Here is a 24,873-nt window from a genome sequence, read left to right on the forward strand (position 1 = left end):
CCTCTTGCAAAACTGCACAAAGTATGCTTTTTTAACCTTTGTATACACCTAAAAGGATATAATAAGGCCGCATAAGCGGCCGACTATTCTTGTCTCTTTTACTTTGATTTATCCTTTTATATATGGAAATGCCGGGAAATACTCTCCCCCGTAAGGGGAAGTTTATAACTTGGTAGTACAGTATCTTGATCAAGATTGATATGTCATTGACCATTTCATTAATTTTTGTTGTACAAGCATCAAGTCAGTGAAATGAGCCCCATTGTCCCTCGAATGCCTGTCCATGTAGATGACGCCGGACCATGTGGATATGTAACAAGAAAACTGCATCGAAAACGCGAAAAGAAAAAGAACCTGTCAGAGAAGCAGAACGCAACAAGATCACTCGTCGTCCTCATCGTCCACCACGTAGCGGTTCTTCTTTCGAGCAGGAGGTGTACCAGCCCTGGCTTGAGGCTCTGGCTTGCTACGGGCGGCTTTCGAAGGTGCAGCCTCTACATCATCTTCACCTTCAGCATCCATGTCTTCATCCTCCAGCTCCTCTTCTTCATCTTCGGCTTCTTCCTCAAGCTCCTCATCGCTGCCAACCAGGAATCCATCGTCCTCATCGTACTCGTCTTCTCTGTTACGGGCACCACGAGAGTAATCTTCTTCTTCGTCGTCGGTGTAAATCTCGCCACGGCGGTTTTGGCGGCGAGGCTTGGCACGTGGACGAGTTGTAAGCAAACCGCCATCTTCCAGACCACCAACACTAAGACCGCTAGGACCAGTGCGAGTAGCGCCATGGCGGCGACCGCGGTCGGCCTCGCGATCAGCAAGTTGTTGGCGACGACGCTCAGCCTTGATGGCTTCCTTCTCCATCAGTTCGGCACGTCTGCCAGCCAACTCGGGATCCTCTGTTAATTCATAGCGCGGCGCAGTGCCAGCTGCGGTCTGCTTGCTACCGCGAGCAGCAGCAGCCAATTGTTCTTGCAATCGCTGAACGGCATCGTCCGTCTCCAAGGTGGTCGGGAGAATAGTTAGACCTTGGGTGATATGTGAGGTCAATCGGAAAACCTGGGCTGTTTCCAGTCCAGCAGCGAGATAAACATGAGAGTCCAGCTTGTGGTCATATTCGCCGGACTTGGTGAGAGGTACGAGGGGTTTGGATGCGATGCGGTATTGCTCAAGGGGAGCGGAGGCGAGTTGAAGAGTGATAGAGCCATCCTCCCATTTGATCATGCGGGCATTGGACTGCAAAAGAGAGTCATCCGCAGGATCCTTGCGCCAGCATAGGGAGGTGGCAGCGGTCTGGTAAGGCGGTGGGACGTAAGTCTCGGGATTGAATTCTTCTCCTTCGATAGAGAGGAAATCCGGCACGCGCATTGTGTAGACCTGTTACAATAAGTTAGATCAACATTAAAAGGCTTCAAGGTAGAAGCTCTTACCTCTCCATCGTTGGTTAATGGCACTGGCGCCCGAGCAAGGTCCTGGTCAGCAACATTGACTTCCTGCTGCTCCTCGGCCACATCATCCATTCGGTCTTCGCGCCGATCATAGCGGTTCTCATCGTCGCCTGAGTCAAGTTGTTCATCGTCTAGGTTGCGGTGGGGTCTAGCAATATATCAGTACCCAGCTCTTGTCGCTTTGGTGTGGTTTGCATACTCAATGTCATCAAGTCCGCCCTCTCCGTCCGAGCCGAAGAGGTCATCGCCTTCGTCCATTTGGTCGGCGCCAGAATCATTGGCATTGCTGTGCGCAGGGCTCTCATGGCCATTGCTGGGGCGTCGGACGCCCTCCTCATCGGAGGACATGGTGTATGGGATTTATTGCTGTTGCAAGATCGTAAATGTGTGGAGGTGAGAGTGACGATAAAGCAGGGATTGAATGTATCCTTGATATTGAATTGGGAGTAAGCGATCCGATATATCGTCAATAGCGTATTGACAATTGTGCTATCGGCCATTCACGACGGAGCTCCCATAATTCGATTGACGGGCGGGGCTTATAAATTATCCGATTCCGGACCAAAACAGGACTAGCGTCTCGATGGCCCAGACCAAAAGGGGATCCTCAAACGTGTGGGCATCTCACCGTCTCGTCCCTCATCCCTGTTATTTTCTTGATTTGAAGCATTGCAGATCAATTTAAAAGATGGCGACCTTCTTCCAGAGCGTGTAAGTAATGTTGCGCCGTTGTGGACTTGTTGCAATCGGCTGTTCGATCTCCCTTCTACCTTTACCCCCTCATACTGCACGAAGAATCCCCCGGCGCCACAAATACAAAGGAGCATTCTATGCCTTAAAGTCTAATATCTCTCCTGGCGCCTCCTGTCGTTCACCTCTACTCTTACTTCTTCAATATACGTCCACTTCATTCTCAAACAGCTATACCTCGCCACAATCATCTACTAACTCTATCTTTGAATACAGTCGCCAAGGATTTGGCCGGGGAGGAAACAACAAGAGCAACAATCCCCCCAAAAGCCCAGCACAGGCCTCTACTCCCCAGCATCAAGCCACCATGTCGAATTCACCCTCGATTTCTAGCAGTCTGTCAGTGGAAACTCAAGCGAATGACCCCGAGGGACCCAAATACTTCTTCCAGGAGAAGTATGCCCCGCTGAATGTGAGGGGCAACTTCTTGACGCTCTGTGCTTGCCCGAAGAATGTGGAGCTGGGCGAGTGGTTGGCTCACCAGAGTAAGCAATGTGGAAGCTTATCTTGAGAGCGGGAAGGCTAATGTGTTTCTGCTTTAGTTGTTGAACAATATCGTCTACTCCACGGCATGCTCCAGGTTATCCAGGAGGTGAACAGTGTGACCGGTCTACCTATTTGCAATGAAAACACTTGCCCAACAATGTCCGCTGGACGGTATGTGGAGAATGGCGGGGTAAACTATGAACCGAGCTAACGATTCTAAAGGCTGACCTATACCTGGCTTGTTGACGGCCGCGCCGCCAAAATTTCCGCCCCGAAGTTCATCAACCGCGTTGAGAAATGGATTGTCAGCAAGATCCACGACCCTGTTATGTTCCCTACCGAAAAGGTCAACGGCACCCCCGAGACATCTGCCATCAAAGAGGCCAATGGCGCATCAACAACTCCCTCCGACCCCGCCAACCCAGATGACTGGATCGGGAAGTCCAGTGGCTTCCCGCCTACCTTTTACAAGGACTGCCAGGGTATCATGAAGCAGATGTTCCGCTGCTACGCCCATCTGTACCATGCTCATTGGCTCAACCCCTTTTGGCACATTAACAAGCACGATGTCCTCAACATGTGCTTCGTTCACTTTGTGACCGTTTCAAAGTACTACGGACTTGTATCCGACAAGGAGATGGAGCCCATGCAGCCCTTGATTGAGTTGTTCATCAAGCAGCAGCGGGTTCCTCCAGAGGCGCTCAACGGTGGCCACTGGGCCCAGCAGGCCGCCACTTAAGCTCCACCGGTCTGGAGTTGCACCTTTTTGTTTTTACATTGACGACCATGACATGTCCGCTAACCTGGAGTTGGGCCGCGCTGTCTTACTTTGTTAGTATTCTGCTTTCTCCTGCCATATCCACAAAAAAAAAATGGGCAAATTTGCGATGATATGACACAGAGCTGGGGCTTTGATTGAGCATTTAGCATGCGCTGTGAATTATTCTACTTGATGATCTTGCATATCCTCATCCAGCGTCAGCTGGTCATTGCATGTTTTTTTATTTACTCATTATTCATCTGATCATAATTCCATAAAAAGACTTGGGGTTGTAAATGATCCACTAGATACATTCCATTTTGTCTGGACCTGGTGACTCGCGTGTGCCTAGGGCCACAGAGGACGTGAGTAGCCCCTAAGGCTTGGGGTAGTCATTCGTCGGGATGACCGTCTCTTAGCCGTTAGATCCAAGCTTGTACACCGTACTGTCAAGTATGCATGCTGTGAAACATAGCCAATTGACTTAGGTCGATCTTCGACCCACACGCAAATGCAGTAAAGCGCCCGCAAATAACAGTGATCGAGAACCACTGACGCACTGGTGAGGATGCTTTTGAAGATTCGAGCAGTCCAAGCCAGCTTAAAGCTGGCTGTACGTAGATGACCCACCGAATTGGTCACAGATAGACCCCATCCCCATCCTCCCGATCATTGGACTCCTGTCCTGCACCGGCCGCAGGCTCAGTCCCGGTCCCAGTCCCATTTCCATTCGTCACCGGCACATCTGTCAATGCGTCTTGTCCCTTGTCGATCTTAAGCTCATCAAGCTCAATCCAAGGCTGTCCACGATTCTCAACCTCGGTCTTCAGTAACGTAATCCGCTCATTCATGGACACTGCCACGCCCTCGTTTTCAGCGACATATCCCTCCAGCTCCTTCTTTTCTTCTTCTGAGTCGTTGCTTTCTGTTAAGAATGCACGGAGCTCGGCATTCGAGCGGTGCAGGTGTGCGATGGAGTTTGTGAGCTCGGAGACTTTGCTGTAGAGGACTGCGATGGGGAGCTCTTCGATTGCTTCAGCAAAGGCTCCTGGGGTTATGGGGAGAGCTTCAGTTGACATTTTGATGGTTATTTTGTGAGGGGTGTAGGGTAGAGTTGGGATCAATGCGGGCTGATCTCCAAAGCTGTTTGATTGTTATCTTGTTATCATCACGTGGGGTTTATACATCAGCTCTGGATGTGGGAGATGTTGAATGTTGGTTTTGAGTACTGTTGGATTAGGGATGTGTAGAGTTTATGATACTATAGCTCAGGATAATGATTTATTTCAATAAATAAAGCGCATTCAAACAATTCCTATTATTTCTCAATCTTCTTGGTTTATACGTACCTGCAACCGTGGTCTCGGAACAACTCTACAGCCGTGCGGCCAACTGATGCCACCAAAAAGATCCACGAACAACCAACCACCGCTCCATATTCCGTGGTTCTCCTCGAGCCCTCGCTTCCCAGTCACAGGATATGAGCAATGCGGTCTGGGCCGTATGGCGGGCCCCATGCCCAGGGCTCCGCACCTCCGTGCTGCCAGTAACATTCCGGCCTGCCAGTCGCGATCTCCGCATTACCCCATGGCGCATGTACAGCACATCGCGCCAATCCACGTTGCCAACCCCGAACCTTCTATCCCAACTATTCTCTCGCCCGTCTCGACCAACTCCAACCCCGATATCTCCACAACGATTCAACCCGGTCTCTACCCCCCGCCGCTTCAAACGTACATCCGCCGCATCTCCAAAGCCAAAGCCTAAATCGGATCCCTCGGAAGTTCACCCTCGCCAAAAGCCCTTCTCCGATGCCGAAATCAAAGCTATCTTCGGCCCCGTCAAGTTCAACGCAAAGCTAGGAAACCGTATCCTGGCAGTCCTACACGGCCACCGTCTGACCGGCACGCTCGATGCGGACTTGCCAATTGACATTGCCCGCGCTGTCACCCAGCAGCAGCTTGATATTGCCATGGAATGGCTCCGCAATGAGTACCCAGTCGACGAGGACGCTGCTATCCTCGCCCGAATTGAGCGCGAGGATCGCGCCGCGGAAGAGAAGCTTGTGCGCCGCGCTGAGAAGCTAGGGTTGTACAAGCCGCAGAGCGGTTCTTATGACGCCGAGCTCGGCGAGGAGGGCTCTCCTTACGGCAAGAGTGTTCTGAAAGAGGCTCGTGAAAGGAATGAGAAGCGCTTGTTGGCTGAACAGGAACGGAAAAGGCAGGAGTGGCTCGATGGCGAGAAAGAAGAACACGAACGGTTGAAGCGCGAGTTTGGGAAGAACACTTCCCTGCAGGAGTACCAGGAGGCTGCGCTTACTGAGGGTATGTATACTATGGTTCGAGATTGGGTGATTGGTATTGGTGTTGACGTTTTTAGCTCGTCCCCGTGCGGATCCTATCGAAAGGCCATATCTCGCTTGGGTCCAGAAGCATCATATTGCCGCTACCAACGAGAGTCCCGAGTCGATGAATATCACCAATGTAAGGGTGGCTCACTCCGTGGAATTGTTTGGTGGCTAACCATATTTGAACTGGCAGTCTCAGCGTCTGCTCGCTCCGCTTCTATTCTCGATTGTAGTTCTCGCCCTTTGCTATACCTTTGCTCAGAAATATGAATTCCCAGCACGAAAGGACCGCATCATGCCAGATGTGCCACCTGCTGTGGCTACTGTGGGCGCCATCGTGGCAGCTAACGTGGCAGTCACTTTGCTATGGAAATACGTACCTCCCGCGTGGAAACTGCTCAACCGTTACTTTGTGATTGTGCCCTTCTATCCCAGCTCACTGGGTATGATTGGAAGCACATTCAGTCATCAGACATGGAGGCATCTTGGAACTAATATGATGGTTCTGGGACTTATGGGAACCAGAGGTATGCATTGTGCTTAGTGGAAGCACCACAAAATATGGGTTCTAATTTTTTCCTACTCTACAGTTCACGATGAAATCGGCCGTGGAAACTTTTTGGCTATCTACTTCGCTTCCGGTGTCATGGGATCCGTCTTCTCATTGACACGCAGTGTCATCCTCGGCCGCCTGGGAATGACCTCCCTTGGAGCCAGTGCTGCAACTAGCGGTATCGTCGCCGCATGGTGCATGTCTCACTTCAAGTTTGTCTCCCACCATCTCTCCAGTCTTTGTTCTATGTAGTACCGATACTGACCCTTTCTAGTGACAAACTCACCATGTGGATTCTTCCCCAGGGGCTCCAAGAGCAGATTTGGACCTACGGCTGGGTCTTCCTTGCCTGCCTGGTCGGCACCGAGGTCTTCAGCTTGGTAGCTCCAGCATTCTTATTCCGCGCCTGGCCCCTCTCCCGACTGACCAAGATGGACCATGCTGCCCATCTAGGTGGGTATGTGACTGGTGCTGGATGTGGATATACCCTCATGCAGAAAAAGAAAGAGCGTGAGAGAAAGGCGAGACAGTCAAGGTGGATCTAAAGTCTCATCAATAAAGACCTGGTAACCTATTTATGGTTCCAATTGTATCATACTGGCGTTATTAACGCAAATTCTAGCCTTTCATCCTACTCATTTACTTGGATTACCATTTCTTTTTCCGCTGAAGTGTTCCATTCAAAATATCTGATACATCAACTTACCAAACTCTCCCAAGGGAAAGAATAATACATCCCAACCCTCTTTAGTCTCACCTCACTCTAATCCCCAAGATCTACTGTAGCACAGTAACCGCAGACCACGGATTCAGAACCATGTACTCAGGCTTACGCCAATGCAAAGGCGTATCCAACAACCGATCCTCGGGATACACGGGCGGCTGACGGGCCCGGAAAAGGAAGTGCTTGTCAATAGAAACAGTCCCCGCGCGAACAAGATTCACCCACCACAGTGCAGCGTACTCAACCTGAAACATCAACCTCTTCTTATCTTGCGGGGGTGTTTCCATCTGGATCGGGAACGAGACGCAATACTTCCCCAAGCCGTGCTGAGCAGTATCGCTCCAACCAACCAATTTCTCTACGATGGTGTCACATACATGCACTATAATCTCCAAGTCACTGGTATCCATGCCCATGGTGGGTGGGAGAGCCACATTACCCCAGATCCAACCTGGTTGGCTGTTGTGGGGGTCCTTGAAATGGAATCGGTGGCCGTGCTCCAATTGGCTAGACTGGAATACACTCGGTTGGAAAATGGGCATTGTGGCGGTTGAATAAATGGAGATCTCTCGTTGTATTAATGAGATGTGTTTTTGGGTGGTCTGCTTTTCTTTTTGTTAGCAAATGCTTTTCGGGATGAGGGTGGTGAGGTAGAGTCGAGGCGAGGACTTCAAGGGTTTAAATACTAAGGAACAAGCCGTTTATTCTGATAATTAGGTGACAACAATGAAAGGAATTAGTCCTTTCATGGCTATAATACCTTTCTCTGTTCTTTGAGAAAGTATGCTGCTTCTCTCTATACTCTTTGTTTGGCCCGATGTTCTATATTAATCATCTCTATTGTTTGTATCTTCTCTTTGGTCATACGAATGGCTTTGTGTATAGGAGGAAAAGTCCCGAAGAAGACTAGAGATAATCGCAGTCCATGTCGCCAGAACAATGTGTATTAGTTAGATTATTAGCCCTTTGATAACTGGTAATATTAAGTTATCAAGTCACAAGACTATTATACAAACCCTACTCTTACGAAGACTCTTTCAAGACTGGAATATTTAAATATAAGAAAAAGTATGCATTTATTGCTCTAGCCCCAACTCCGATACAATAAACAGACAAAGAACAAGCTACAAAATACGCCAGGGATCCATCAGAACTTCTCCCACATCCAACATGTCTGCTAGTCTCACCTTTTTACGACGAGTGTCAACAAAAATCATCCGTTGATCCAGAGTAACCTTCCTAGCCTCGATCTGATCATTCCAATAATCCATAAGATTCCGAGCAAGAAGGAGATCGGGATGCGTAGGATCATATATATGCGACTTGGGCATAGGCGTATCCGGATCGCGCTTGATAGGGATCGAGAGACACTTTTTCCCTATACCATGCATTGCCTGATCTTCTATAGTGAAGTCGCCGTTTTCAATCTTACGCTGTGCCGACATCATGATTGTCGAATCTGGAATACCGCGGTGATCGATGTCTTTGTGGAACCATACCGTAACCCAGTAGTAGTCGCTTCGGTCGCCAGCGGGCTCGGCGAAATATTGCCCGGTTGTGCCCTTGTACACGCTTGGTTGGAACTTGCTTGGCCTCTCGATAGTCAGTGGGCGTGAAGAGGGCCTGGCGGACCCACTGTTTCTCTTGGTAGTTAGTGGGCGTGAAGAGGGTCCGGGGCACCCATCGTTTCTCTTGGTGGTTAGTGGACGTGAAGAGGGCCCGGGGCACCCATCGTTTCTCTTGGTGGTTAGTGGACGTGAAGAGGGCCCGGGGCCCCCATCATCTCTCTTGGTGGTTAGTGGGCGTGAAGAGGGTCCGGGGCACCCATCGTTTCTCTCGGTGGTTAGTGGACGTGAAGAGGGCCCGGGGGACCCATCGTTTCTGTGAAGGGTTGCGTTTCGATCCGAGGACATCGAGGGCCTATAAGATGGTAGTCGATATGAAATATCAAGCCTATTGCCTGGGAAATAACTTCGGTTGTTCATAGTAGAAAGATGCTCTTCTGGGAGATGCCGGTGACAATGATAGAACTCGATCTGAGGACATCGAGGGTTTATAAAATGATAGTCGAGATCCAATATCTGGCGTATTGCATGGGAAATAACAAAGGCCTTTCATTGCCACAATGGCTTTCTTCATTCTTCCAATGGCTTTGGTCTTAAGTAGAGATATAGTCTTTGTGTACTATGTATAGTTCCACTCAAAGTGTGGGGCTGAGCCTACCGGCAAAGATCCATGGACTCGTGTATATTTGTATTGACTATTAAACTAACATGAGGTATATAGAAAATAGTTATCTGTATTATCAATTGTTGGATGCCCGGATGCCTAAGGCATCACATGTAAATAGAACCCAGATAGTTTGCCTGCTCTCTCGTCCTCTCTTTCTCCTCTTCGTCCACCCGAATACATACAGTGCTTTCTCTATGAACTTACACGTATTGTATCATCAATGTCCTCGGAAGGATCCATGGATGCCAAGAAGATAAATTTCATATCCGCCAGAAGTGGCGTTGACATTCAAATAGAAACAATAAAAGTAGTAGTAGGGCTAGGTAGATAGGACCATTTATGTACATAATTTATACTATTATCAATACTATGATAGGGGAACTGACCCAAAAAGGAAGGCACACATGGCCCTTAGTCCTTGGTACTTAGTACTTGGGAATTGTGTATAATTTATATGGCTACTTAGGTATTAGTGACTTAGATATCTGGGCACATGGGCATATGTGCATGTACTGGCGACTATAAAACTACAATCACTTGGACATCTTCGCTTGAAATTCTTTTTTGATATTCTTTACCTCGACATAATTCTCAGATTCCATTAGGTCAGTCACAACTTGACCATCTCCCTGGCTGGTATCCATGGATCGGCAATATGGTTAATCAGCCTTTTCTCTCCATAGGGTACTACGACTAAAAAGCCCACAGATTACCGACACCCAAAAATCACCTCCCGGTCAAGATTAGCCACCCCAATACGAATATACTCGAGCCACTGATTCCCATCGGTCTCGGCACGAATCAAGATTGTAGCTGTGTCAGCAGAACTAGTCGGAATAGGGATCGAGATACAAGCCACTCCCATGTTATGCAGTGCCACTTCGCTCACGATGGCTCGCCTGGTTTGGATGTGGTGAAGAGCATACCTCAGGATATCTTCGTCGCTATGGGTAAATTCCATTTCTTCGGGAAGAACCACAGTGACCCAATCAGCGGCCTCGTTTTCTGGATCTTCCGACAACTGAGAGCTTATGTTGCTCCAGGTTTCATCATCAAAACCTTCCAAATACTCAGTGCGTATGACGAATACACTGCTCTGCCCCATGTCTGGTGAGATGGATTAGTGGATCGAGTGGGAGTTAGGGAGACTTGGCCTTTGTTGCTAAGGTTGCCTTGGATGGAGACTCTGTTTTTTCCTCTTCTATGAAGCATGAAGGAAAAGTTTGCTAGTTGACGGCCTGAGACGCAAGATTGAAGGACAATATTTCTTATATTGTAAACATTCAGATACAATGAACGCGCTTTGGGAGGAAACAAAGACTCATTATTGTCAGGATGGCCTTGTCCTGCCCCCTTGTCCTATCTTTGATCGAGTTCACACGACACCGGACCGAGTCTATGTCTATATGAAACTCTTGATTTAAAGCCATCCCATGTCCTTTGTTCTAATACAATCAACTGATGAAACTTCCATCTCACTGATTTGGGAGGCTCTTTGTTACTCCATCTATATTATACGATATTGAATCGAATCTTTGTACACTCAATTCGTGTTTCATCGGAATGAAACCCCTGGGCTCCTTTATTTTCCTTTAATACTCGGCCAGAAAGAACAAGAGCATTATGGATTGAATGACGAGTCCAATAATATAGAATTATTCTAACAAAAAGTACCCATGAGACAACGACTTTGTCGGCGAATGGCCTTTGTGCTCTTTGTATCTTTTATTGTCAAGTCTCGAGGGAGGTTTCTTCGAGGACTCCAGACAAATATCTTTAGAATGCCTTTGTGTTATCAATTTCTTTCGAGAGGCTATAGTTGTCCAATGCCATTTCATCCTACAAAAGGGAACCTCTGCTTCCCGACTTGGGATAGAATTCCATACAACCATCTCAACACAGCAAACCAACATCCACAAACACAAGCAACTCAATTGACTATTTAGCTCGACAGATTCCTGCGTCAACACGTTGCACCTAAGCATCCTTCTACATTGTAAGCTGCCCCATCTATTGTGAACACTTCTTATGGCCCTTACTAACTTCTTCCAGGACCTTTTTACCTATATCGACTGGATATTGTTTTTCCTCTGCTTTGGCTTCGTCCTGTGCTTTGGATCTTTAACTTTCGTAATTGTTCATTGTATCGTGCAGGTGGTTCAGGCAGCCGTCGCTTTCTACCTATTCGACATCCTTTATTATTTCATCTACGAGGAGACAAGTACAGAGTTCTTCGCCGAGCTCATCTCCCATATCCTCTCCGCACGCCTTGAGCTCAAGAGTTTTATCCTACTCCTGTGTCTACTCTTCACCATCTATCATTCCATTAAGGAGATTGCCTCTGTCCTCTGCGAAAAGCTTCTCGCGCCAAACACAACCATTATTCTAGATTGTCCCAAGCATCGTGAGTATCGCATCCAGTCCTTCGTCAACGCCTACGACCGAAGACCAGGCACTACTCTAGTAACCCAAAACACCTAAGACTTAACTTTCTAACAGCCATGCAGAGCCCCCAGCTGCCCCAGATCGACGATGAGATGACCCGCATTCATCCCCTTAAGTGGAAGAAACCTTCTGCATCTATTAACTCTGACTCCTCCAAGGATTCCGACTCTGTACCCGCTGAAGTATCCTTCCCGTCTTCTTCCAATCGTCATATGCGCCATCCCTGGGGCGTGCTCGATTACCACATGTACCTCTCACACATCGAAAGCAAACGCGACGAACTCCGTCGCAAGAAAGAGTGCCACCTCCTAGAGACCACCGGCTTCAGACAAGTCACCCTACATGACGAGCCGGAGCTCCACAATGTCCGAGCCAACACAAACCCCACAGTAGCTTTTGTGAGTCTTCCCGTCCCCGACATGCAGGACGAATTTAGCAACGCCAGGTTGGTACTCGGCTTCGATCTGAAATCTGACCACCTGCAGGGTTATTTCTTCGAGTCCGAGGTTCCGATTGAGAACTATGAGGACCTCTGGCAGGTCTGGAACCAGGGTGGAGGCGAGCTTGTTATTGATATTCCCGTCCAGCGTTTCCTGAGTGTTATTCGCCATACTATGCAACAGCAGATTGAGATCCTCGAGATCGGCGTCCTGCAACACTATGATCTGACTACGCGTGGGTTCCAAGCTGGCTTGGATATGGTTATTGCAGTGCAATTCTTGCAGTTCGTGGATGACTTCGCTGAGCTTATCACCGAGGAGACTTATGAGCTTCGTGGGCTCTATTTGCCTTTCCAGGATGAATTGCGGAATTTACTTGAGTGTGGCTCCCGGGATGCTTGGTTTGCTGTTCGTGATGGACTTGATATCCAGCAGTATCGTCAGAAGCAGTTGAAGAAGGTTGTTGCTTCCGGTTTGTTCCATGGACAGAATGCGGTCGTGCTGCGAGAGGGGCCTGAGAAGACTCCTCAAAAGGAGAAGATGTCTCGTCCCGTTAATATTATTCCACGCCACTCTTCTCCATGGTCGTGGTCGAAGCTGCAGATGCAGGTTTTGGTGAGTGCTCTTTTCATTCTGTGCTTCTGTTCTGTCTTCCAGCGCGAGCGGGTTATGTGTGTGGGGATGTTTTGATCGAGCGCTTCATCAATATTAGTTCAAAGTTTTCAAAGAATAAATTTTCAAGATGGTCCATAATTTTGGAATGTACAACAGTAGTAAGTAGGGTTTCCACATGTAGATCAGTAAATAGCAAGGTTGTGATAGGCCGAGGTTGAGCGGGGTTATGGAGAGGAATCTGATGTACAAAATACATAAAAGTCTGTGCGTTATTCCATGACCTATATGGTAAGCATTCGATAATTACATAGTTATGTAGTGTTGGACATGCATAAGTGCCCGAAACATGAAATCATGAAAATCATGAAAATCAACGCAAATCAACGAAAACCCAAGAAACCCACCCTGATCGAAGCTAAAAGTGCACCGCCACCCTCATTGACCCAATCAGGAATAGCCAGAAACAACTTATGTGGCGCTACGTGGCTAGGCTGGATTGTGGCTGCTATCATCTTCTCTCCCATTGGCCAGGTCATCATCGGAAAGTCTTGGCAGCGTCAGAGCTGTTCGTTCGGAGTCGAGCTGTAACCTCCTTTATTGCTAAGGCAGCGGGCCCAAAGGTACAGATCTGCAGCTCCCAATCTCGCTTCGTTTCTTGTTTACCCTTTCAGCCCTGTAGCCCTATCACATTCGAGTCTGCCTAATTCTTTCCTTTCGTCCCTACCCCCCATTCTCGCTCAATTGTGTTCCAATAACCCGTGAGACTGCGACTCGAGTCCACGGCTCTTAATTTTCTCCTCCACCCTCCGGTGATATCCCTGAATCACATCAATTGCCCTTATTATGGCCGAGTACAGCGCGCAGCCCGTTAACGGTATAGGAAGCCCATCCCTAGATCTGAAAGTCGCGCAAACTAACCAAGCATGTTTTGCAATCGCAGGGATGCCTCAAAATGGAGAACCAACACAACAGTTCACGCGCGGATCGAACGATCGTTTTGAGCTCGTCTCCGGTCCCCTAATCAACCTCAAGAACATGCACTACGAAGCTACGACCACCTGGCACGGCAGTGTCTTGGTTGTCACCAAGCCAACCCAGGAGAAGCCCCTGTTGCGCCTACGCCAGGTAGGCGCCGTGGATAGCGGAGCCCAGAACGACGATGGCAGGGTCCCGACAAGTCAAACAATCGAAGGCCTCAAGCTTTACGAGGATCCCCTGAAAGCGTTCTGGCGATTCTCGCTAGCCGTGCCAGTGGCCGCATTCGAGGCGCGCTGGGCGTACGACATCCCCGGTCTGTACAACGGGTCCGGCGCCCAGGTCCAGACACCGTGGGAGTTTGTCGTTCCTGCGGAAGAACAGTCCATGCGTATCATGTTCCACTCGTGCAATGGATTTTCCGTCGGCACAGACATGAATGCTTGGGTGGGGCCGAACCTGTGGAACGATGTGATGCGCGTGCATGGCGAGAAGCCATTCCACGTTATGGTTGGCGGTGGTGACCAGATCTACAACGACGGTATTCGTGTGGATGGCCCGCTCAAGCCTTGGACTATGATTTCGAATCCACACAAGAGGCGAAACCATGATTTTGATAACAAGATGCGTGCTGATTGCGATGACTACTACTACGCCAACTATGTCCGCTGGTACAACACTGAGCCATTCCGCATGGCCAATGGCCGCATCCCCCAGGTCAATATCTGGGATGATCATGATATCATTGATGGATTCGGCTCCTACACGGATCACTTCATGAAGTGTGCTGTCTTCCGCGGTATCGGCGGTGTTGCTTTCAAGTATTACTGTCTCTTCCAGCACCATATTGCTCCTCCTAAGTCGACTTTCACTACCGATTCCCCGCAGACTATGCACGCTGTTAATGGATCTTCCGGTGTTGACCCGCGTCAAATGGAGAACACCTATGTTTTGGAGAACCAGGTCGAAGACGACAGCTGGATCATTGGCCAACGGCCCGGTCCGTACGTGGAAGAGCGCAGCCGAAGTCTCTACATGCGCTTCGGCAAGCGCATTGCCTTTATAGGTCTAGATGCCCGCACAGAGCGCACCCGCCATCAGGTCAACTACGAGGACACCTACGACCTCATCTTCGACCGGTTGCAGCGTGAGATCGTTGACGCCGACGGCGACATCAAGCACCTGGTGGTATTGCTAGGTGTGCCAATCGCGTACCCACGTCTCGCCTGGCTGGAGAACATCCTCACATCTCCGCTGATTGCGCCGATCCGGCTGCTGAACAAGCGTTTCGGTGTAGCAGGCGGCCTCTTCAACGAGTTCGACGGCCAAGTCGATCTCCTCGACGACCTGGACGACCACTACACTGCGCGCCAGCACAAGCGCGAGCGCAAGATGCTGGTCCACCGCCTCCAAGAGTTCGCCCGCAGCAACAGCGTGCGCGTAACCATCCTCGGTGGCGACGTCCACCTTGCCGCCATTGGCCGCTTCTACTCGAACCCGAAACTCAATCTCTCAGGCGAAAACGACCACCGCTTCATCGTCAACGTCGTCAGCAGCGCTATCACAAATAAGCCCCCACCCCAGGCCGTTGCCAATCTTCTCGCCCGCAGAAACAAAATCCACCACCTCGACCGCGAATGCGACGAGACTCTCATGCCATTCTTTGACAAGCAACCCGGCGGCAAGGAGAAGAGCGCCGCCTGGAATAAGGTCACCATGCCATCCCGTAACTACGCCACTCTCACCGAGGTTGTCACCCCAAGTCCCAGAAACCCCGGTGTCCTCGAAGGCAGTTCCGCGAAACTGGATCGTCTTCCTAAGGATGGCCACGCACCGTTGCACAAGGGCGAAGTCGATGCCGGAACGACGCACAGCGCTGCTGATGGGTTTACCTGTGCAAGTGGCATGTATGGCGGACTTGACGTTGCCGTCCGTGTTGAGATCGATCCTCAGAACCGTAGCGCTACTACCGAGGGATATGGATTTAGTATCCCGCCCCTGTTGGCTACCGAGGGCCCCCCGTCTACCGGCCACCGACTTAGTCTGCACTCGCGCAGGTCTCAGGGCCGCCCATCGACGGCGCAGTAATTGTCTTTTCTTTTCTTTCCATGTAGGGGGTTTTCTGTATATACCTAGGTACGATATGCTACCGTTCGTAATGTTTTGTGTTTTCTCTTTTTCTGGTTTTTCGCATTCTTTTGATACCTCACTTTTCTTTTAATTTCTATAAAATCATAATGCATTCTTTATGTTCCATGTCTTATCCAGTATCCATGTATATCTCATCCTATCACATCTCGAAGCCAATCTCGCAGATCAAATGCGGAGAACTTCCCCTCGCATGGATTTAGTTGCTTTTTAGGGTTAGGCCTGGCGTCAAGGTTTCTCTTATCTTGTCTGCTTTTATTTACTTCCAAGCCGACTTTTTCGATTGATTATCTTTTTAGTGTATATAAGATATGAAGATATGAGGAAACCCAATCGGAAGATAATATGCCTGTATACCCCCTCTGGCCCTAGTTTCGCCTTTTTATCCTTGAGACTCCACTACGAACCTGCGTTTATCTTCAGCTATCGTTGCAGGATGCGAGACTCTTCCTCTTTCGGACTGCATTATTTTCATATGTACTTTGGTGGCGTGTTATACGACATGATAATCCCTGCTATTCGCTGCACCTCCGCATATTCTTGGGTTACGCGTTGACTCTGCACTTCGTATCATCGGTGTATATAAATCCCTTCTCTTTCCAGTTATCCTAATAGCTTGCAGAAGCCAACTATTTATATACTCCAATACTATTCAACTGCAGACAACGCCTGCTGGATATATCCCTTATAACTATTGACCTTCTACCGTCACCATGGATCTCCAGAAGGAAAATACCCCTTCACCTCCTTCCCCCCAAGACCATGAAAAGGGTACAATCGAGAACTTCGAACTAGACCGTCTGGGTTACAAACAAGAACTACGTCGCAACCGCTCAGTCCTAACCCTCCTCTTCCAAACCCTCGCCATAGCAGCAATCCCCTATGGCGAAGGTTCAGCCCTCCTCTCCGCCATCTACGGCGGCGGTCCCCTCTCAATCTTTGTAGGCTGGATAGTCGTTTGCGTCCTCGACCAATGCATCGCTTTCTCCCTCGCCGAGCTCGCCTCCCGCTACCCAACCTCCGCAGGCCCCTACTACTGGACCTTCCAAATCTCCCGCGGCAACAAAACAACCCTCTCTTTCATCAACGCCTGGATCTGGCTAATCGGAAACTGGACCATAACCCTCTCCGTCAACTTCGGCTTCGCCTCCATGCTCTCAGCAACAGTCTCAATCTACCACCCAGACTGGTCAGCATCCAGCTGGCAGCTCCTCCTAATCTTCTACGCAGTCTGCCTTACTTCCCTGGCAATCTGCATCTTCGCAAATAAACACCTCCCACTAGTCGACACCCTCTGCGCATCATGGACCCTCCTCACAATAATAATCATCCTAATCGCCCTCTCCGTCAAAGCGGATACAGGTCGCCACTCACCATCATACACCCTATCCCACTACGACAAATCCTTCGCCGGCTGGGGAAACTTCACCTTCTTCATCGGCCTCCTCCCGGCGGCATACACCTTCTCCGCAATAGGAATGATCACGTCAATGGCAGAAGAATGCGCAGACCCGGCTGTGAAAGTGCCCCGAGCAATATCACTCTCTGTCCCAGTCGGCGGTACAGCTGGTCTATTCTTCATCATCCCCATCTGCGCAACCCTGCCCCCGCTACAAGATATCATCAACGCCCCAGCAGGCCAAGCCCTCCCCTACATCCTAGCTCGCGTAATGGGTTCCCCCGCCGGCGGTCTCGGCCTCATCTCCCTCGTCCTGGTGATAACAGTCTTCTGCTCGATTAGTATAACCGTTGCCGCATCGCGCGCGACCTGGGCCGTCGCCCGTGACGATGCCGTTCCGCTGGCGAGAGTATGGGCGCGCGTCGACGAGCGCTGGGGCGTGCCAGTTTGGGCATTGGTTTTGTTAACGGGGATTCAGATGTTGCTTGGGTTGATTAATCTCGGGAGTTCGAGTGCGTTTACCGCGTTTGTTTCGGTGGGTGTTATTGCCCTCGCGGCGGCTTATGCTATTCCTATCTTTTTGAGTTTGTGGCATGGTCGTGAGGAGGTTGCTAAGGCTCCGTGGACTTGTGGTGGGATTTTTGGGAGGTTTGTGAATGTTGTTGCGTTGGCTTGGATTGCGTTTGAGTTGGTGCTGTTTAGTATGCCGACTGCTTTGCCAGTTACGGCTGTGTCGATGAATTATGCTTCGGTTGTTTTTGTTGGGTTTATGGCGATTTCAGGGGTTTGGTATGTGGTTTATGCGAGGAAATGTAAGTTTTTTCTGGACTGGACTTCGGTACTGGGGATTTTGATGCTGACAATTTATAGATTATAAGGGTCCCCCTGAGTCGGATGCTCTTGATTGAGGGTGGGATTTATATCATAACTCATGTATACAATTTCGTTGAGAATTACTGTCCATTCATATTAATTATGAAATTTAGGCTTGTTTTAATAATCCTGATCCATTCTTATAGTTCAGGCATGGTGAGATTGAACCCCAAGCCCCTGAGAGGGTGATGTATTAGTTCAGCTGCAGCTGAAGCACCTGGGCACAACTGTGCCTGCCCCCGAGTTAAACGTCTATTTAATTTAGCACGGGATATCTACTGCTACCGACCTAGGCGGCTAAGTACGAAGACAGTCTAGGATATCATAATGTTCCGGTATAAAACCCAGTTCGATATTAAAATAGAAGAACTACCCGAGGAGGATATATCCTTAGATTCTATATAAGAAGCAGACGAGCAGAGAGAGGCTAAGCTTACCACTAACATACCCGAACCAATTAGCGATAGTAAGTATTCCGAGGATAATGATCCTGTCGGACTGATCGAGCACAAGTTTATAATAGAGAGTCAGCTTCCTTATCCTTCTATAGTACCAAGTACGCGGAAGCGACAGAGAAGCGAGCTAATCGACAGCGAAGATAAGAGTAGTCCTTATCTCCCTTCTTATAGAGATGAGGGTGGTACTTAAAGGCGGCCTAGGTTAAGAGAAGCAAGGAAGCGTGGTAAACCTAGTGATAATCAATTTGTATCGTATTAGTATAAATACATGACTATAATGAATGCCGATGTCATTATACAACGGCTTCTAAAGCTCATTTCTGACCTCGGTCAGACAATTGACAGTAGTGTCAAGTCATTATATAAAAGGCTTCTAATACTCATTTTTCTGACCTCGGTCAGAAAATTGATAGTGGTGTCAAGTCATTGTATAAAGGCTTCTAAACCTACTATATGCCAATGCCACTACTATATACATGTAATCAAATTACTTAAAAATACAGAGAAAAAAATGCACAAATAATGCGAGTCACGAGGTCAAGGAATTTTGCTTACTAAAAAGGCCCGTGGGCAATGCCCACCCGCCCGTCCATGGGCGATGTCGCAGTCTAGCGGGGCGGTCCGAGGGTCGTGAGGGTCACCCGCGGGTCACTGCCAGGTCTAGACCAGTTAACTAGAAAGCAAGCAAGTAACCTACTATAACAATGTTAACTACTAAAGCAGAGTTGCTAGGCCTATCAGAGATAGGGAAGCAACTTCAATAGTAGCGTCGACTACTAAAAAGCCTCGGTTTTGAACCCTCCTACAATATAACGATCGACTACAATAACGAGAGAACGATTAGCCTACTTACTAGCGAGGACACTACCTTCAAAACGAAGCTTCGGCACGTTGATATTCATTATCATTGGCTTCGACAAGAGGTTAGAGAAGGACACATAATAGTACGATAGGTGCCGACGGCGAGCATAGTTGCAGATGGACTTATAAAGATGCTCTCTCGGCAGAAGCATAAGAGCTTCCTAAGGATGCTCAGGATGGTGGACATAGGCTATTTAATGGCTTAGATAGAGATCCATATGCCGATCTACCAAGTCCAGCAATCCCATACTGGGATAGCTGAGGGGGTATGTCGGAGCATAACGACCGGCATACCGGAGGATTTATTAATCCTACATATTTTTGTAATTAATGTTATTTAATCATGGCTCCATATAAATTGTACGAAGAGCCGATACAGAAATACAGAGTATACTCCGAGCGGATAAAAAGTAGAAATACGTACTCTTAAAATCTAAGAGTTCGTTATCGTGGGTAAAAGAGCTAGAATAAATAAGGTATTGTTCTGTACGGACGGGGACTCTGGTTCGTTCGTTCTCGGTAAGAGTGGAGAGGTCAAGGGTTTGCTTTAGGGGGGTATAGAGAAAGACAAATAGAATCTAGGGCTAGCATCAAGTATGCCTGATGTCATAGCTTCGATCCAGGAGAAGATAGGAGGGTCCGTCACATTGAGCCTTCTGGCTTGACCCATTGATATTTCAAACCTGTGGACAGTTGCTTCCAAGGTTCTGTGTTTATTGAACTTTAGTTGCATTGCTTCTTTGAAACCCATTGCGTTTTTCTAACTTCATTTAACATCCAGTACTATATGCCTCGATATACGACGTATATTTTGTATATTGGTCGAGCCAGCGCGCGCTATGCTCGTTGGAATGCGCCGTGCTGTTTGGCTCGAAGCTGTTACTGGGCCCGCTCTCAACCCGCCCCTTAACTTGGCTGAGGGAAGAGTGTTGGGATTTTTGGCCGAACTGATCGCTGAGGCAAATTATGAACAGAACACGGAGCAGATTCTGGATAAAAAATGCCTGATGATTGCAGCCTTGGTAAGGCTCTGGGCTACACTTTATAACTGTGATAGTGTATGGGCGATGTTGGATCTGATCGGGCAGTGGCTGAATGCATATGCGGCTTTACTGGATGGGCATCATGAAATCTCTCATCAGTCAACCTAGTTATCAAATAAATATTTCAGACCTGTAATTTAGGATCATAAAAGAGCAGGAGAAGCTTCCTATAGGGGGGTCTGATCTAGGGCCTAGACGAATTAGGATTTTTTTTAAATGAGCAGCGGAATATTCTACTAGCATGGCAAATAAGTTCCTAGATAGTAAAATTGTGTAAATTAATAACACGTCAGGTTCTCAATTTAGTCACTCTCCAAGCAAGGGTAAATAATTCACCAAGTCTTGAAACACCTCAGACTCATCACAAGAATATTCAACGGTATCTAAATGGGATGTGAAGAGGCCCCCTGCTCTGGGTGAGGATTGCGATAATTCAGTCCTAGGGCCAGAACACAAATTGTCCATGGGCTCCTTCCAAACTGTATCAGACACCCCGACGGACACATCAAATTCAGGTATACTCGATACGGGTAAACCAGAGGGTGAAGGTGTATGACTTGCTCTAAACGATATCGAGTTCGCCTCGATGGCATCTTGCGTGAGAGTCATCGATTCGTCGACGTAACGTAAAAGTTGCATGTACTCTCTCGGCCGCAGCTGGAATACGTGTGATGGGTATTTAGTGCCAAAACACTCATCTTCCCTGGCTTTATTGGCAGAAGACGAAGTGAATTCCTGACAGAGCCAAAGAGCACCCCACATTAAGCTCAGGACGCGGCCGGTGTAATATCTCATGCTGTATTGGCGGTTGACTTCGGTTAATAACACCAAGATTGTTTCTTGTTGTATTTTGTCTTCGGGTGTGGATAGCTGTGACTGCACGCTGAGCAGAATCTGGGGGAGCATTGTATATGCCACGCTGCAAGCTTTTAGATACTTTTCGTTCAAAAGAAGTTAGATGAAAAATGGACACGTACGCACTGATGGGCAGTCTATCGGCAACCCTGTTGGTCAAGAGCTGCTTCACATTGTTTGTTATTGATGTAACTGATGTTACCAGCTCTGATTGACAGCGCCCAAATCTCTCCGTGTCTGTTTCGTCGGCCAAGAAGCACATGCGGTTGCAGAGAGCAATTTGAGCGGAACTTGCAACATATCGTAAGTGCATTGTGTCGAGATTACCAAGCAATGTTGTTGAACTTACTGGTGGTATATCGCGATGAGGTTGGAATATAATGCTATAGACGAGTGGGAATAGAAGCCTCTGCTGTCTATCTGCCCCACCCAGTCAAGCTCCCAATTGAGCAACAAGAGCCTGGCCCTTTCCAGCTCCTCCATTGCAGTATTTTGGTTATTTTCCTTTGATGGTGACACTTTCGCTACTGGGTAGAGTGTCAAAGTTAAGTCGGTTACAGCAACGACGAATTGGCACAAGCTGGCCAGCACCTGACCGAGGGCGGATTTTGTATCAGGTTTGTAAGCTTCAGAGTTGGCAATCTCATCCTTGAGATCTTCTTGTGTTAGACCATGCTGCTTCAAATCAAAATCCTGCGGGAGAATTTGGATCGGACAGCGCATTCCAAGGGATATGATGCGATCGCGAATCAGACAGCACCACCAGACTCGTTTCATCTTGGGCATGTGCTTTTTGGCCAGGTAGTGATACCGGTTGATATGATCAAGTTTGGCATGTTTTATGGCGATTCTCAGCCATTCAGAGTTTGCCAACGGTTCTAAATCAGAAATGTAGTGCGAAAGTAGCAGGGACGCCTGGCAAATAGTCAGTGGGTCGTCTTCAATGTCACTTTCGTATAGTAGCTAGAAGATGGAAGACTCTTTAGTGGCTGTTCAAACTTAAGTTGAGGGAAAGCGCACCTTGGATTTGATGTACAATGCGTCTCGCAAAGAGATTAAGGAGTCGTAGCCACACCGTTGAGCTGCTTCCACTGGTATGAACTGATAACGTATTAGATCATGTTTCCGTGGTCTGGAGATTTACCCACACAGCTAGCAGCAAATAGCATTGTATGGAAGAGCAAGATTGAGATTCCATCACCATGGACACTGAAAAGTCGGTATTCTTGCCAAAATCTTGCCTCATCGAGCAAGGGAAGGAATGGATGCACATATAAAAAGTAATTGTGCACAAACATATCTGTCACACTCTTGGTTGGAAGGTGAAGGCACCCTTGCGATTCAAGAAAGGCAATTTGTGTTGGGTTCAATTCTCTTAATCTGGTGGCTTTGATAAAGGGGTAGAAGGAAAATGGTAGCGAAATGCTGGAAAGAACATCCGCTGATAGACGCAAGTCAGTTTTGCCACAGAATAGCATTTGGAAAGCAATGTCTGACATACCACAGTTTGATTTGGTGTTGGATTCATTGCGATATCTGCGGTATCTAGGTTTCTTGAAGTCATGTTGCAAATGGCGTACTGTCTGAGCACCTTCGTCGTTGAGCGTTGACCTCACTGGTTGTTTAACCAATGCGCCATTGCGTGGGCCAGCCCACGGCGCACAATCATAATGATCCAGACGACAATTTGTACAAGGGAATCCATTCACAACACCATCGCATCGCACCTTCCGAGCATGACAGTGTTGGCATGCACGCCAGGCCCTTTTTCTAGATGCTCTAATCTGGCCGGCCAATTGCATTTTGAACTTTGGCACCGTTGACAAAACGTGGAGTTGAGAGATGAGGGGTTACAAAATCCGGGGTCTGGGGGGAAGTATGAATTTGTGGGGAAACAGAACATCCGAGATACCGCTCGGCAATGCTACAGCTTCCGAGCCACCCGTGGCGAATTGAGAGGCTGTATTGAGTACAACCATATAACCATATAACCATACGTCTAGGGTGTATAGGAGAGATGTTAATATTAACAATTTATCAAGATTTTGAGACCAACCCTTTCACCTTTAGAACTTCTCCAATATTAATGGCGCTAGATTAACTGTCTTCTCTTCTTTTACCTAACCCTTATTTATATAAGACGCGGTTAATAAATAGCCGGTATAGCTAAGGGCCGCTAGTACTACTAGTTAGCCTCCTACATGTAATCTTATTAAATTAAGCTTCTACTACTCGTTCGAGGTTTTAGGTATTAGATGATTTAGTCGATGGTATTAATATGCTTAGGACTAGGGTGTATTATGAACTTAGCCACCTTTACATTGGCTTTTCCGGTATCTGCCTGGATAATATGTAGAAGTGATGTACTAAGGCAATTCATAATTTATATAGTTATAGATCTTAGCTTGTTTACACTATCTATAACCTTTGTCAGGACACTTATTCCCATTTGCATTTAGGAATGAATCTAGACTCCGACGCAGTATAGCTTCTCATCCGTATAAAAAAGGGCGTCTTGTCATACTTTTCAAATATAACGGAATATCAACTGCTCCCCCCGTCTCGCACGCCAATGATTCGTCGACTGCATCAGTTCAGGGCAATTCCGAAGAACCCATTGCCATTTCTTCAAGAACGGCTCTGTCACTTCCCAGTTGCGCACATCCCAAGGCGCTCCCCACACTAGCAGTCCAGCGTCGAGATTCGAATCGTCCCAAAATCCCATGATATCATTCCAGAGTTCGTCTTCATTCCAGGTTTTGCCAGCTTCGATGAGATTGTCGCGCATCTTGGGTAAGGGGAAGAAATCTAGCCAAGGGTGATGGGGCATCTTTCTTTGAACTCGAGTTGGTCGAAGGTTGAACGGAATGTGGCTGCAATCGTCCAGTGTGGCATTCTTTTGCGGTAAAATGACACTAAAATGGGAGAGGGCGTTGCCGTCTATCCAATTCGGCGACCAGCCGATTAGTTTCATGTTCTGCATGAATGCCCGGAAGATGTTAACCCTAGCCAATGTCAGGAAGTGGGCGGTCCTCGGATCTCCCTGTACGTAACTTTGATACGCTGATTGTGCAAGTTGCTCAAGAAGGAGATCTAAAAATCTCGAGCTGCGACATAGAGTGCGCTTTGGTGGGTCGTTTTGTAGCGAAGCCGGATCCTGTGATGGAATACAGGCCGAACTAGTGAATTTCACCGAGATGCTGGAGTTATCCTTGTTTTGGACTCCGAGTCGCTTCCGCTTGCCTAGCAGAAATTAGTTTCTACTACACCCAGTAAGCTAGGAAGCTAGTAGGACTTACGGTATGCTCTCTGGTTGATCCGATTTTGTCGCCGACGCCTTTCATCTGGGTCCGTCAGTCCAACCCAAGTGTCAGAAACTTGCAGCTTATCACTGCCAACGGAAATAGACTGCACGATTTTCGATGAAGTGGATTTGGTCATTGCAACTTTCAGCGCTAGGCTAG

General features: G+C 48.2%; 14 protein-coding genes across 14 annotated transcripts; 7 read left to right on the plus strand and 7 right to left on the minus strand.

Moving 5' to 3' along the window:
* Positions 1 to 202: 202 nt before the first annotated feature.
* Positions 203 to 1,921, minus strand: N7455_007398 (Paf1-complex subunit LEO1). Its single transcript, XM_040955986.2, has 3 exons — positions 1,645 to 1,921; positions 1,428 to 1,593; positions 203 to 1,374 (listed from the first exon to the last, which is right to left on the minus strand). The coding sequence occupies exons 1-3, from the start codon at positions 1,791 to 1,793 to the stop codon at positions 382 to 384; spliced, it is 1,308 nt and encodes a 435-aa protein (XP_040813472.2). The 5' UTR covers positions 1,794 to 1,921; the 3' UTR covers positions 203 to 381.
* A 212-nt stretch (positions 1,922 to 2,133) lies between these two features.
* On the plus strand, positions 2,134 to 3,420 carry N7455_007399 (Mob1/phocein family protein; the record flags this gene model as incomplete). Its single annotated transcript, XM_040956082.2, has 4 exons — positions 2,134 to 2,156; positions 2,412 to 2,680; positions 2,738 to 2,852; positions 2,904 to 3,420. The coding sequence occupies 4 exons, from the start codon at positions 2,134 to 2,136 to the stop codon at positions 3,418 to 3,420; spliced, it is 924 nt and encodes a 307-aa protein (XP_040813540.1).
* Positions 3,421 to 4,079: 659 nt separating this feature from the next.
* On the minus strand, positions 4,080 to 4,520 carry N7455_007400 (uncharacterized protein; the record flags this gene model as incomplete). The annotated part of the gene is made up of 1 exon (XM_040956077.2): positions 4,080 to 4,520. The coding sequence occupies one exon, from the start codon at positions 4,518 to 4,520 to the stop codon at positions 4,080 to 4,082; it is 441 nt and encodes a 146-aa protein (XP_040813432.2).
* Positions 4,521 to 4,921: 401 nt separating this feature from the next.
* On the plus strand, positions 4,922 to 6,886 carry N7455_007401 (rhomboid protease PCP1; the record flags this gene model as incomplete). The annotated part of the gene is made up of 5 exons (XM_065605615.1): positions 4,922 to 5,765; positions 5,821 to 5,924; positions 5,982 to 6,315; positions 6,379 to 6,553; positions 6,616 to 6,886. The coding sequence occupies 5 exons, from the start codon at positions 4,922 to 4,924 to the stop codon at positions 6,884 to 6,886; spliced, it is 1,728 nt and encodes a 575-aa protein (XP_065461469.1).
* Positions 6,887 to 7,118: 232 nt separating this feature from the next.
* N7455_007402 (uncharacterized protein) lies at positions 7,119 to 7,607 on the minus strand (the record flags this gene model as incomplete). Its single annotated transcript, XM_040955961.1, has 1 exon — positions 7,119 to 7,607. One exon carries the CDS (start codon positions 7,605 to 7,607, stop codon positions 7,119 to 7,121), a length of 489 nt encoding a protein of 162 aa, XP_040813419.1.
* Positions 7,608 to 8,189: 582 nt separating this feature from the next.
* N7455_007403 (uncharacterized protein) lies at positions 8,190 to 8,978 on the minus strand (the record flags this gene model as incomplete). The annotated part of the gene is made up of 1 exon (XM_065605616.1): positions 8,190 to 8,978. The coding sequence occupies one exon, from the start codon at positions 8,976 to 8,978 to the stop codon at positions 8,190 to 8,192; it is 789 nt and encodes a 262-aa protein (XP_065461470.1).
* A 1,028-nt stretch (positions 8,979 to 10,006) lies between these two features.
* On the minus strand, positions 10,007 to 10,402 carry N7455_007404 (uncharacterized protein; the record flags this gene model as incomplete). The annotated part of the gene is made up of 1 exon (XM_040956052.2): positions 10,007 to 10,402. One exon carries the CDS (start codon positions 10,400 to 10,402, stop codon positions 10,007 to 10,009), a length of 396 nt encoding a protein of 131 aa, XP_040813559.2.
* A 923-nt stretch (positions 10,403 to 11,325) lies between these two features.
* On the plus strand, positions 11,326 to 12,872 carry N7455_007405 (uncharacterized protein; the record flags this gene model as incomplete). The annotated part of the gene is made up of 2 exons (XM_040956058.2): positions 11,326 to 11,760; positions 11,805 to 12,872. 2 exons carry the CDS (start codon positions 11,326 to 11,328, stop codon positions 12,870 to 12,872), a joined length of 1,503 nt encoding a protein of 500 aa, XP_040813536.2.
* A 279-nt stretch (positions 12,873 to 13,151) lies between these two features.
* N7455_007406 (uncharacterized protein) lies at positions 13,152 to 13,385 on the plus strand (the record flags this gene model as incomplete). Its single annotated transcript, XM_065605617.1, has 1 exon — positions 13,152 to 13,385. The coding sequence occupies one exon, from the start codon at positions 13,152 to 13,154 to the stop codon at positions 13,383 to 13,385; it is 234 nt and encodes a 77-aa protein (XP_065461471.1).
* A 255-nt stretch (positions 13,386 to 13,640) lies between these two features.
* On the plus strand, positions 13,641 to 15,860 carry N7455_007407 (uncharacterized protein; the record flags this gene model as incomplete). Its single annotated transcript, XM_065605618.1, has 2 exons — positions 13,641 to 13,671; positions 13,738 to 15,860. 2 exons carry the CDS (start codon positions 13,641 to 13,643, stop codon positions 15,858 to 15,860), a joined length of 2,154 nt encoding a protein of 717 aa, XP_065461472.1.
* Positions 15,861 to 16,633: 773 nt separating this feature from the next.
* N7455_007408 (putative amino acid permease) lies at positions 16,634 to 18,227 on the plus strand (the record flags this gene model as incomplete). The annotated part of the gene is made up of 2 exons (XM_040956078.2): positions 16,634 to 18,131; positions 18,190 to 18,227. 2 exons carry the CDS (start codon positions 16,634 to 16,636, stop codon positions 18,225 to 18,227), a joined length of 1,536 nt encoding a protein of 511 aa, XP_040813505.2.
* A 2,123-nt stretch (positions 18,228 to 20,350) lies between these two features.
* On the plus strand, positions 20,351 to 20,640 carry N7455_007409 (uncharacterized protein; the record flags this gene model as incomplete). Its single annotated transcript, XM_065605619.1, has 2 exons — positions 20,351 to 20,533; positions 20,569 to 20,640. The coding sequence occupies 2 exons, from the start codon at positions 20,351 to 20,353 to the stop codon at positions 20,638 to 20,640; spliced, it is 255 nt and encodes an 84-aa protein (XP_065461473.1).
* A 220-nt stretch (positions 20,641 to 20,860) lies between these two features.
* Positions 20,861 to 22,578, minus strand: N7455_007410 (fungal specific transcription factor domain-containing protein; the record flags this gene model as incomplete). The annotated part of the gene is made up of 5 exons (XM_040956087.2): positions 20,861 to 21,473; positions 21,532 to 21,699; positions 21,759 to 22,372; positions 22,430 to 22,510; positions 22,558 to 22,578. 5 exons carry the CDS (start codon positions 22,576 to 22,578, stop codon positions 20,861 to 20,863), a joined length of 1,497 nt encoding a protein of 498 aa, XP_040813417.2.
* A 1,358-nt stretch (positions 22,579 to 23,936) lies between these two features.
* On the minus strand, positions 23,937 to 24,850 carry N7455_007411 (DUF3425 domain-containing protein; the record flags this gene model as incomplete). The annotated part of the gene is made up of 2 exons (XM_040956084.2): positions 23,937 to 24,652; positions 24,709 to 24,850. The coding sequence occupies 2 exons, from the start codon at positions 24,848 to 24,850 to the stop codon at positions 23,937 to 23,939; spliced, it is 858 nt and encodes a 285-aa protein (XP_040813530.2).
* Between the last annotated feature and the right edge of the window lie 23 nt (positions 24,851 to 24,873).

The sequence above is a fragment of the Penicillium solitum genome, assembly GCF_028829755.1.
Source record: "Penicillium solitum strain IBT 25940 chromosome Unknown utg000004l_segment0_segment0, whole genome shotgun sequence".
NCBI lineage: Eukaryota > Fungi > Ascomycota > Eurotiomycetes > Eurotiales > Aspergillaceae > Penicillium > Penicillium solitum.